Consider the following 13,306-nt stretch of genomic DNA (forward strand, 5'->3'; position numbering starts at 1 on the left):
ATGGTTCGTGTGAATGCTGTTCCGGGTCACTAAAACATAAAGTGAGGAGGGGTGGGGGAAAGCAAACGGCTCCCCCACCTCCCTTACAAATCAATTAAACACGCCTTTCAAATAAAAGAGAATGGGGGGGGGGGCGGCAAAGGCACTCCGTGACTCATCTGGGAGAAACCCAGCCGGAGAGAAAAAAAAGGTTTTAACCAGGTCAGACCGGCTGCGGATGACGACAATCCAGGACATCACGTGCCGGTCTGCTCATGCGCCGCGTCTTTCGCGTCTCCAGCGCCCCCTGGAGACTCCCGAGCCGCATCGCGCCCAGCCGATGCTCTTTCAAGCAGCTGTTGTTCTTGCCCAGGCAGGGGTGTCACCTCGGAAAATCCCTTGGCGGCCGATGTGGAAATCCCCATTATGGAACTTTGAGAGGGGGGTGGACGGGACGGAGGAGAGACTTGCCGTTTTCCTCCTTACCAACAGAAGGAAAAACAGATAGTCCTGGTCGAACCGACCCAGAATCTCTTTGCAACTCTTGGCAAGCGCGGTGGCAGAGAGCAAGAGGAGGAGCCGAGTGGTTGAGCCAAGGGAACCATCATCCTAAAGCGCTCAAAGGACGGGATTGGGATTCATGGCTGCCCAAATTGCATCGCCCAACGCCTGACTCGTTTATATTGAGATTGCGGGGTCTTTCTTCCGAACGATCCGGGTAAGTTCTGTGTCCGGTTCTGATTCTGCGAAGCTGCTTCGGGCAGATGGTCGGAGAGGAATAGGGGGGATGGTTGGCTCCAGCCTGGAGGCTGCACAATAGTGCGTAAATGGAGTTGGCTTGTCTGGTGTTGGGAGATGCTTTTCTACCAATTGGGGGGGGGAGGTGGAGAGAAGAGGTCGCTTTGGAATCAATGAAATTTAGCATTATGGGGCAGTCCTTAAGTAGAAACGAAGAAGCCTGTTTCCCTCCATTCTTTATGATTTAATGCAGAAGTGTTTGGATTTTGGAAAAAGCTTATGAAGATGATCAAAGGATTTCCTTATCTTTTGTGTACATCAGAGTTGCAGGGTGTGTTGTTGGACCTTATTTCATTCAGCTCTTGGAGGTCTCTGAATGGTATTAGTTGTGCAGAGTTGCCTTGTTGGATGGGCGGCTAATACATTTTTCAAATAAATAAATAAATTGCTCAGAACACAATTCCCAGTGAATTCAAGGCAATTTTCTTCCAAGAAATAAAAATTCAGCCTAATGTAATAATTGCACAGTTAGGGAACTGAACTATAAAGAAAGCTAGACCAGGCTTGCTGAAGACAGGTGCTTAGTCAAGTGGGGAAACTCAGATGTATTTATATTATAGAAAAATATAAATATAGTTGATGCACTCTCCTCCCCATTTAAAAATATCTGTAAGTGTTATCACACCAGTTCTTCCAATTTTGACTTAATGGAAACATATCCATAAAGCAATGTCATATTCAAAGTGGATCGCTCTTTGGCTTAGGCTGAGAGAAACTTTCATTAGTTTATAGATAATAGAAGTTGGATTTAGTACTGAAGATAACGTGGGGTTGAACTCTGGTACAAATAAACTTTTGCAGCAAGAACTACAAATGTACAAGTTATACTAGTTTGTTCTATAAAGTTACATAAGAGTATGACAGCTCCTACAAATGGTTATGAAACAAGTATTCTCTATTTTTTAATAGGATGCATTTTTTAAAGAATGCATATTATATTTGGATATTACAAGGTGTAATATCACAAGATGTAACAATATGCAGGTATATCTTTTTAATGATAATTATACTATTATGTTTAATAGTATAATAGTATATAACTATACTATAATTATACTATATTATATTACAAAAATGGATAAATGTGCCACTGTTGCAAAAAAATAAAATAAAAAAAATAACATATAATCCTACTTATAGGAAAGGAAGTCCCATTGAAGTGAAGGAATTCTGTTAGTTTTTCCATAAAACCTTTCAAAAGGTTGTAGCTGAAATTCAGATCCCTTAACAGTGATTGTTAGCTCTTTATATAATTATTTATTTAGGATAATTTGCTGCCCGAGACAGAGCAGCCAATATAATACTCATTTTATGCAAAGTTGGTCAAGTTACATTGACACAAAGATTTTTTTTCTTTTCCCTGAATAATAGTTATACAATAATAAATATTAAAAATTGCCTCATGCCAATTTAGCTGCTTAAGGTTGCTTATGCATTCTGCCTAATAACTGCTAATGAGACTGTAGAAGTTTTATGAATAAGTCTTCAAACTATGGATATACAGGCCAATACAACTCACAGAACTAAAACAGTTTTAGTTGCATGTCTGGGTTTGATGTAGTCCATAATATTTACCATAATTAGATTTGGAAAAAAACTTTTTAGGGAAATAGCTGGGTTATCTTTATTATTGTCAGATCAAATAACAGAATTATGATCTATGGAACATAGGTAATTTCCTTATAGTTAGTTAAGTAATTAGTTAAATATGTACTTTCGACAGGGATCTTGCCCACCCCTACCTGGAAATTTCAAAGATTAAAATATCATCTAGGACTATTAAAACTGAACTACAAAAATTCCAGGTAACCAGTAAACAGTAGCAAAGAGATACAGAAATGTAATTTGCTCAAATATTTGCAATCAGATATGGTTAGCCCTAACATCCCAATTCCTAAGAGTACCTTATCTTGGCAGGTAATGTTTGGTGGTCACAACTGTCCATTTTAGCAATGGATAGTTTCTAATTTATTTCCCATATATGAGAGACAGGAATTACATCTTAGAAACAAACCTAAAAGTTGGCCAGGAAGAAAATTATAGAGAAACTTATTATTTAGGTACAAACATTTTTTTGGTGCTGCTTTACTACAGACTGCAATTCTAAACCTTTTACCTGGAAATAAGTCTCAATAACTTCACAGAAAATAGTAGATATGTATATGTCAGGGAAAGATAATCAAATATTTTCTGTTTAAAAGGCGAGCCTCATACAGATGCTTAGGGATGGCAACTGATAACATAGACAGTAGAATCAAGAATTTGTAGTGAGAACTTTAACTGTAGGCAATTGAGACAGTCCAATAAATGTGCTTTATTTATTTACTCATTCAGTTTTTTACCAGCAATAATCAGGAAACTCTCAACAGGTTGAGGTGTGAGAATATTTCCCAAAATGTGGAATAGAATTGACTCGTAGGAGTTCAGAAAGCCAAAATTGTGGCCTTAAGACTTTGGTAAAAGTACTAGAAACCTAGAAGCTTATATTTAAGTGCCAAGTAATGTGACCAAATCATAGTCAGTTCTGTTTAGTTTCATCAGTCTATTTTTACATCATACCTTGATCAATCACTTCCTTTTAAAATAAAATTCATTGAGTGTTTTGGAACTAATTTCTTAGTGGACATGAAGAGGTTCATGATGTGCTCTGATTTGATTCCAGTTTTTATTTTCATCCAGATTAAGCTGCTGCCAGTGTTGGACAAATGGTCCAATTTACTATAATTTTCCTTTATGCATAGCTACAATTACTAGATATTAGAAGCTAGAATTCTCTTGTGCTATTTAAAGGTAAAGATAAATGTTACCCCTGTCCAACTGATTCTGACTCTAAGGGGAATTGCTCACCTCCGAGGGAGCCAGCATTGTCCGAAGGCACTTCTGTGGTCATGTCGCTAGCATGACTATACACTGAGGCACACAGAACACTGTTACCTTTCCACCAAAATAATACCTATTTATCTACTCGCATTTAAATGCTTTCAAACTGCTGATTGGAGATGGGACAAGTAATGGGAATTCAACCCGTTGTGCAGCGTTTGGGTCTCAGACACAGGCTGTCAGCTTTCCAGCTGACAAGCTCAGTGGTTAATGAGTATAATAGCTTAATATGAATATCAAGATAGATATTTATATCACTCTTCTATTTTTAAGCCTACCTGTAATGGTCAGTCAAGAAGTTGAAATCCCTTAATCTAGCCTTTCCCAGTTGTGTACTTTCCTGGTTTGGCTTTAGATTGACTGTAGATTTCACACCATATCCATCCACCAAGATGCTGTTCCATCTTGACAAGGTATGATGAGAATTTTAGTCTGACACATTTGGTGGATTCCAGATTGTCAGAAATAATATGCTTCTATTTTTCACTTTGCTAAGTATTAAAAGTTTGATAGCAATTATTTTTTAAAAGGTAGTTTTATTTTTTTCACCACATAAAATGACATATTTAAAATTATGTCAATGGAGATTCTCAGTCATCCAGATCATGGTTGTTTCAAAGGTGCTTTTTTTTTTCCAAAAGGCAATTGAACTGTGTTTTTTTCCTTTGTGGAAGAATAAGATATCGGTTCTCATCCAAGATACTTCATCAGGTCTGGCTGGATGGTGGGAAGGATGGAAGGATGCTTTTTTTTGGGAGGAAAAAGCACCTTTGAACAACCATGTCCTGGATGACTGAGAATCTCCATCGACATATGGAGGCAATGGTTTTTTTTTTTTTTTTTAATAGTTGGTGAGATTTCTGCAGTCAAGAGAAAGAAAAACAAAAGCAGGCATCATCCAGGATAAAACCTTTCTTAGGGTGAAACTGCAGATACGTTTATATTGCTAAATCAATAAAACGTATTGAAATTACTAGGATTAAATATAAGTAGGATGGTTGGAAAACTCAAGATGTACAGTGTACTTAATCACATAACAAAGATTGCATTAAAGGGAACTGCTGATAACAGTTCAGGAATGTGAATTAGCTTCACAATTGAACTTAACTAATTGGATAGTTTATTATTATGTAATATTGGAAAGAACCAGTTAAAGGCCTAAGCATACTTTTCTTATTTAGGTAATCATTGTTATTCATACCAACTTTCCCATTGACTCAAAACCATCTTCCACTATTATGTACTTGTGAGAGCTGTCAGATGGGAACTGTCTATATGCCCTTGTTAACTTTAGAATTGAAAACATATTTGTCTTAGGCACTATAATTCTTATAATTCTAGATGTCTTAATATGCATGCAATTCTGGAAAAAATGATCTTGTTAAGAAGGAGGAAAATCACTACTACATATTCTACTGAACAGTGATGTCTTTTTGTCTTCGCACATTTTAGACTTTGTCCTATTAATAGTTCATATAAAATAAATATTAAAACACAATTACATTGTGCGATTTCTGCATAATTAAGCATTTATTTCCATCAATGCTTTAAATAGATTTTATAAAAACGTATTTAATTATCATTCTAGTGTAATTAAGAATGAAATCCAGATTTTGTCTTATTTTGGTAAATGAAATCAATAGAATTGGATTCTGTGGGTCTACTCTAATGAAAATATATCTGGTTTTCATCTTGAGTGCTTAGCTGCAGTGCTTTCTATATAAAATCATAACCTGGTATCATTAAAACTTTTTTATATATCTCAAGTTTTCTGTTGATCCAATAACTGCTTTGTTTTCAATTCCTATAGAGATATTGTTTACAAGACAGCTGTAAACAGTTTCCCTTATAAAATATTTTCTTTTGTAAGACATACACATATTTAACACAAATTATTCCTTTTATATCATTCAGGATTAGTAATCTTTTGATGCTTATTTGCTTTAGGACAAATAATGGCCACTTCACTGTTGCTTAGAATGTCTGTTTTTGATTTGATTTTGTTATGATGAGAGCTAACTAAACCCACATTTTTTACCAGAAGATTCTGGGAATCTTTAAATACCTGAAGTGTAGGTCACTGAGTTTTTAAACTTCATGTACAGCATTAAAATTGCAATTCAATCTTGTAACTAAGGTGGAAAATCCTAGAGAAAAATCTATTATAAATACTTCCTTTTATGGACAAATGTTTCCAGTCTAAGTGTTGCTGAACAAATGAGAAACCTCTGTATTTCAATGAAATATCCGTTTTTAATAATCCGTGGAAAAGTAGTCTTTCTTTTAAGATGGTGACCTTAAATACAGGTAATCCTGAATGTATGACCACAATTGAGCCCAACATATGTTGCTAAGTGAGAAATTTGCTAAGTGAGTTTTGCCCCATTTTCTTGTCACATTTGTTAAGTGAATCACTGAAGTTGTTAAATTAGTAACACGGTTGTTAAGTGAATCTGGCTTCCCCATTGACTGTGCTTGTCAGAAGGCCGCAAAAAGTGATCACGTGACCCCGAGACACTACAACCATCATAAATATGAACCAGTTGGCAAGCATCCAAATGTAAATCACATAGGGATTCTGCCAGGGTCATAAGTGTGATAAATGGTCATGTCACTTTTTTTCAGTGTCGTTGTAATTTCAAATGGTCACTAAACGAACTGTTGTAGGTCGAGGACTACCTGTATTCTTTAAAGTTGTTCTGGTTATTCAAATAGTGGACAGTATTACCCATGCCATCCTAATAATGATGTCTAGTGTTTCAGATTGCAGTATATAATTAAAGATGGGCAATTCAAGCTATGCCATGTGCTACTAAAAAAAAAAAAAATCCCCAAAGTCACCAGACCATGTGAGGGAGAATGTGGAATGGAAAAAAATATATGGGGGGATTCTAAACTAAAAGGAAATTCATTGTCATCAGAAAGATTTACAGCTGAATAATTATGGCTCTTCGGTTCTGCTGTGTTAGGTACACTCAACCGTAGTATCTCTAGAATTGACATCATCTAAGGATATCCCTTAGGTACAGATTTCTTTTCCCACAGAAAGTAAGTGTTTGATTAAAATTCATGATAAACCACATGAAGATGCAAATATTTAAAAGTGACCTACAGTACTGCTTGTTACATGCTTGCATTAGACAGGGCATTTAGGACACATTTTGTGAGGTAAAGCAAGCCATGAATAACTAGTGTTGTTCTCTTGTAGGTTTCTTCGTACAGAATGGCTGGATCACAGATCATTCCTCAAGCTTTATATTTGAGCAACATGCTGAAAGCTGTGAAGATAAGAGAATTGATGTCTGAAGACCTTGTCAAATACAACAATGGAATTATCCAGCATTTTAAAACTATGCATAGATACACCATAGAGATCTTCAGGATGTGTCATTTTTGCCCGCCTTTTCAGAAGCTTCTTCAAAAATCTCTAATTGACCAAGCAACCCAAAACTCACTGGAACGCCAAAAGAAGTTAAACTGGTGTCGAGAAGTTAAAAAACTTATGCCGCTGAAGACTAATGGTAAGTCAGGTTCATGGTATAACTGTAAATTGAGATTGTTCTGGCAGTGTAAAAGTAACATGTAGTATTTTCAATTCTGTTCCATCCCAAATGTTAGTTCCTTCCCAAATGTCGATATTCTCATATGGTTGATGTAATGCATCAGAAGGGTACCAGGTGAGTCAGTAGTGGCTAACTGATACCATTTACTATAATCATTCCAACAATGGACCTTGAATGAGCCCTGTTTAAAGGAAAGTACGTTTAAAACATACACAAATGAGCCGTTTTCTCCTTTTCAAAATTAAAATGCATGTCTAATATAAAATGGGCTCCTAAGAATAAGTTATATTAATTTCTTAGAAATCCAATATTATGTTCAAAATCATAGGTTTGTTAGAGCAACAGGTACCCTGAGTTTCCCCACAATCATGCCAAATATAGGCAAAAGGCATTTGAATGCTAATTTACAATCGTTTCTTCCATTATTGTTCATGGTGCCACCCAGAGCTGTTCAGATTTAACAAGGAGGTGGATTAATTGAAACGAATTTATCTGTGGGCAAAAATATTAGACAATGCCTTCTATGAAGTTAATACAAATTTCAGATCAATGCTTTGTCAGAAAGCTTCATTGGTGTTCTCGTATCTTTCTCAGTTTCAGTGTTTCCAGTATAATCTCTCTAAACTTTAGCTTTATGTCCAATTAAGTGGCTGAAACATTACATAGGAAGTGGTTTGAACTAGACAGTATTTGAAAGATATATGCACAAATAAATACATGAAAAGAGTATTTGTATTTTGCTCACCTAGCTTCATGTTTGCATTTCCTAAAATGTCTATAATCACCATTTTTGTCCCAAATTCCCAATTTTTATCCCAAAATTATCTTGCTGTTGTTGACTTATCCAGCTCTACAGTATAGTCTTACTCAGAGAATCAGGGCCCTTGATGGGACTGTGAAGTTTTATAAAATGAATTGGGTCACTTGTTGTTAATACTGTGTGTTGTGATGAATTTAGAAAAAGAAATTTAAAAAGGTTCATTTTTAGGTAGAGTGCTAGAACTGGCAGATTCATCTCAGACGAAGGCAACTCTCTTTTCATTGGCTACCGTATTCCAATATAGAAATCTTTCTGTCACTTATCTACATTCCTCCAGGTTTCTGCATTGAAAGTTTTATTCAAGGAGTTAATGCATGGCAGTCTCTGAAGAGTGTAGGCGTGGTGTCAAAACAGCTAATGGAGGCCATGGTACTGTCCTGTTGAATGCATATGCAACATTGACACACATAAAAAGGGCGGAGTTTGGAGTGTGACATTATGTCTGCTATCTTGCCTGCTTTGGCCTAACTCCCTCTTCCATGGATACTGCTGCCCTACAGCTGTTCTTATGCTTTCAGTTGTCCTATGCTTTCAGTTGACTCTCCAAGGCCTCCTTCTCACCTAATGCCTTCTGGTGGTCTATTAGACAAAACTGCCCCCCTTGATTGGAGAAGTGGAACTTGTAGTCCATATTTGGAGAGCATTAACCTTGGGATGCCTATCATGGGCATTTTTCTGACCATTGGCAGTAAATGATGCTACACATCAGAAGCAAAACATATTGGGCATATTTCAGTGTATCTGGAATGGGGAATATTGAGAATGCAGGTGATAGGGGAATCAGAAGATATCTGAGGACTCCAAGCATATGAAGGAGTCTATAAGGGCATTATCTTCCCTGTGGAGATAATGACAAGATTTGTAAAAGAAGTTTTTGCACCTTCAGTATAACTATAAGTTGTCATTCTTACAGAACTATATGGATTTTTATTGCATGGAAATTGTATTATTCATTTTGAGAACAAGAAAATAAATGCTCCTACAGTTGTAGTAAAGTTAGTTTTAATAAATGGAGTGCAAATATTAAATGCAGTCGTAGAAATGGGGATGTTGCTACAAATACCTCACACAGGTTTGTTAATCTAAAAGACAATGACTGAAGGAAAGCATGTCATTTTAAAAGATTCCAAGATCTACTAACTAGTAATTTCGCTTCTCTAATGAATAGGCATTCCAGCATAACCTAACCACACCCACTTGGAAAGTCCAGTGTGTACTTCACAGTTCAAATGTCTGTACATCAGAACAAGAAGTACAATAGCTGTTACTCAATTGCTAGTCAAATAACTTAACACTGGGGAATTCCAAATGTTGCTTAGGGAATTTTGGACTGCTAGTTCTCAATAAAGAACTGAAAACAAGCATATACAGGGAAAAAACTTCTTATCTTTGCTCTAGATTTTGCACAGGGAATTTTTTTAAAGGATGTAATAATAATTGTCCTACCTCTATGCCATATTTTTCTGCTTTGCAGAGCCAGAAGCCTGTAAATCAGCATTTCATATCATTCGTTATTTTTTTTTCTACTCTTGTATTTAAACCCTTTTATATACTTACTGAAAAAAGCTTACTACACCACTGAAAATGCCTTCCGTGAATTGTCCTAAATTGAACAAGCAGGGAAGGGGGGGAAAAACCGGATTAGGTTCTTAAAAAAGCTGAGATATTAGTTTATTTACTACTGAACATAGTACTTTAAAAATGGTTTTATAAACCTTCCTCTTATTACTAATCTATAATATGAAGAAATACAAAATGACACCTAGGATTTTTTTACAGCATAGTTGTATACAGTAGCAAAATAAGCAAGCAGGCATTAAAAAGTACCCAAAAATTAATTTTCAAATCTTGATAAAGGCGTATGAAACAAAGAGATGTAATATTTTAAAATACTTGGAAAGCTAATGCTTGCATCAGCATCTAAATTCACTTTTTCCTGATAATTCAGATTAATAGCTGCATTATAACTTCCTGCCTGTCCCACCATGTGTGCTTATCAACCAGGATTCTGTGTACATCAAAAGAAAAAGCAACAAATCTGTTACAGTTTGCTGCACGCTACAGCATCCCATTAGAGTCCCTTGTTCAATATTGTCATTACATATATTGATATGATTTTCTTATATTTTGTAATGTATATTTGAATATCTTAATCGTTTATTTTCCTATAGGAGATGGAAATTGTCTCATGCACGCTGCTTCCCAGTATATGTGGGGTGTCCAAGACGTTGACCTGCTTCTGAGAAAAACATTGTTTAGTGTACTTAAAGAAGCTGATACATGCAATTTTAAACTGCGCTGGCAGAGAGAAACACTTAAATCACAGGAATTTGTGGCAACAGGACTTTGCTATGATACCAGGGTAAGGTAATTCAGTTTATGTAAGGGAAGAATGTTTCAAATTTTGATATCCTCAGGTTGTGATTCCTTGTGGTAATTACACATGATGGGACACAATTAAGAAAGTAAAATTGCGGAGCCAACTACCAGTTAAAACATTTTAATCCTATAACTTTACTGGATTGCTCAATTCATTACCAAAGAGTTTCACTATTGTGGAGTTTCCAGACTAAGTAACCTCCCCCAATTTGGGTTATTTCCATGGACCACCCACATCTTACAAAGTTGGCGTTTGTCTGTTTTTCCTATTATGGAGAAATACACCATTACTGCAGTAGTAAAAATGAAAAACGAAAACAATTATGTTTTTTTTTTTTAATTCCTGCCTTTTGGGAATATGCAGTATGGTCATACCTCTTCCATTACAGAGTCTGTGCCAGCTGAATATTTAATCCTGTTTTCAGCTTCCCTGTGCAGATTGCTGATGGTTATCCATGCAAATCTTCCTAAGAATATCTAGCCATTTTCCCTCCTTTATCACCAGTTTGCCTAACTAGAAGCAGTAGCTTAGATGAGCTGTCCCATCCTCCCCTAGCAGACAGAATGATGTTCAGTCCTGAATTGGCATCCTTATAAATAGTCACTAGTCTGATTATTTGTTTCACTGGAAATTAATGTAGAAGTGCCAAGTACTATTTCTGTCTGTGATGGGCTCTGAAAGGAGTAGTCCCAGATTTTTAAAAAAAAATCATTTTGCTAATTAGGGCCCTTTCTTGATCGCTGAAATACCTTGATCCAAGCAACAGCAGAATATCATGTCTCTGCTCACCTCTTGCCCAGATTGTTGTGAGCTGGTACCATTATGATGCATGACACATTTCTTCACCATCATGTCATGCTGGTCCATAAGATAGCTATAGGGGTAGATTAGACTCATTCATCCTTTTGGGACATGAATAGAATATAAAATAACGTAGTATGTAGGAACGCTATTTAAAAACAATAAAGAGCCGAGGTGGCGCAGTGGTTAGAGTGCAGTACTGCAGCTACTTCAGCTGACTGCTAGTTCAGCAGATCAGCGGATCAAATCTCACCAGCTCAAGGTTGACTCCGCCTTCCATCCTTCCGAGGTGGGTAAAATGAGGACCCAGATTGTTGGGGGCAATATGCTACTTAGTATACTGTCTTTGGTGTAAGCCGCCCAGAGTCCTTGGAGAGTGGGCAGCATAGAAATATGAATAATAATAATAACAACAACAACAACAACAATAATAATACCAATGTTCAGACTCATGTTTAGAACTAATTTCCAGAAAAATGATTGGGAATGAGATTAAAAATAACCACTTGATTAGTTCTGATTATAAATAAAGAATGATTTTCCCCCCTCAATAATGAATTTATCAATACTTCAATCTTTCAACATGACTATGCTATAAAATGATTTGATTTGTAGCAGAAGAAAACTGTATTTAACTGTATTTCTGATGTGCGAAGGCTTCAGTGTTGCATGATGATTCCTGATGCATCTTATTTTTCTACATTAGAACTGGGATGATGAATGGGACAATCTTATTAAAATGGCATCTGCAGAAACATCAGTTGCCCACACAGGCCTTCAGTATACCTGTCTGGAAGAAATCCATATATTTGTCCTTGCTAACATCTTAAGGCGCCCCATCATAGTTGTTGCAGGTAAGAATTGATGGACATAATAGCAATACTTCTAAGACCCCATTTTATGTGCTCATACTTGTGTATATGTGTTATCATCCCTCCACATAATAATTGCCTAAGAAGGACAAGTGGTATTTCATAATTTGACCCCAAACCTTCCCTCTTTCCCAATATTCATTCATTAAGGGATCAACAGCAATTCTTCCCTCTGTCCCATATTCATTCATTACTACAATGTGCAATCAAGGTTTTAGAGCAGGGTTGCCAGAGGTGGCTCCCAGGCTTCTTTTCCCCAACTTTTGGAATCCCCTTTGATGGTTAAAAAAAACCCAGCATGGCTTCCTAAGGAAAACATTAGAATTACTATATATCTGTTCTAAACTAGGCATAAAAAAAATGCACCAAATCCCCCACCTACCCAACCATATACAATATTACTTTACTCACTTTCCAGCCTTCATTCTCCCGAAATCAACTGGTGTTAAGTTATTGTCACACTGAGTTGTTTATGTACTGATGAATCTTTAGAAATTAATATAGAGGAGCCTAATATTAACTCAACCTGTTTATCTTTTCTTATAGATAAAATGCTCAGAAGTTTGCAGTCAGGTTCCAGCTTTTCCCCTCTGAACGTTGGTGGAATTTATCTGCCTCTCCATTGGTCAGCAGACGACTGTTATCGATATCCTATCATTCTTGCTTACGACAGTATGCACTTCACTCCTTTGGTCATTCTGAAGGATAGTGGGCCAGGTATGCATTTGAATACCAGACTATATTGTTCTTCCATTTTCCTGTTCCCTCTGCCTTCCAAGCTGACAGCCCCAAACCTATTTTGAATTGTTACAGTCACTTTAGACAGGTTATTTGCCTGGTTTAGAATTCCCAATATTTTTCATCATTTGCTTATACCTGACTACTGCCATTACTTGACTTTTATTTACATCATTGGTTGTTTGGATGAAGATTGCCAAACTTGATCTGTGAGTGACTTCTGCTGCATTGTGCTCTTCTCTACCCTATTTGATTCATTCCCTTTTTCTTATTTCTTTCTGTAGAAATCAAGGCAGTTCCTTTAGTCAGTTGTGAAAGAGGAAGATTTGAAGACTTGAAAGTGCATTTTTTAACTGACGCTGAAGAAAGAGAGAAAGAAAAACTGATAAGAGACTATCTCATGGTGATAGAAATTCCTGTTCAAGGATGGGACCCAGGGACAACGCATCTCATTAATGCTGCAAAGTTAGTATAA

The 13,306-nt window shown here is 36.5% G+C and overlaps 1 protein-coding gene across 3 annotated transcripts in view; it reads left to right on the forward strand.

Moving 5' to 3' along the window:
* The first annotated feature begins 278 nt into the window (after nucleotides 1-278).
* TNFAIP3 (TNF alpha induced protein 3) overlaps nucleotides 279-13,306 on the forward strand; it is a 51,432-nt gene continuing 38,404 nt past the window's right edge. For all 3 annotated transcript variants that reach the window (XR_004591718.3, XM_034418893.3, XM_034418892.3), the window contains exons 1-6: nucleotides 279-697; nucleotides 6,866-7,178; nucleotides 10,212-10,402; nucleotides 11,928-12,075; nucleotides 12,640-12,810; nucleotides 13,116-13,296. Coding sequence is in view for 2 of the 3 variants with exons in the window: in XM_034418893.3 (XP_034274784.2) it covers nucleotides 6,881-7,178; nucleotides 10,212-10,402; nucleotides 11,928-12,075; nucleotides 12,640-12,810; nucleotides 13,116-13,296 (989 nt within the window). In the remaining variant the exon portion in view is untranslated. The remainder of the gene's footprint in view (nucleotides 698-6,865; nucleotides 7,179-10,211; nucleotides 10,403-11,927; nucleotides 12,076-12,639; nucleotides 12,811-13,115; nucleotides 13,297-13,306) is intronic.

The sequence above is a fragment of the Pantherophis guttatus genome, chromosome 1 (assembly GCF_059756535.1).
Source record: "Pantherophis guttatus breed Tessera chromosome 1, ASM5975653v1, whole genome shotgun sequence".
Lineage (NCBI taxonomy): Eukaryota > Metazoa > Chordata > Lepidosauria > Squamata > Colubridae > Pantherophis > Pantherophis guttatus.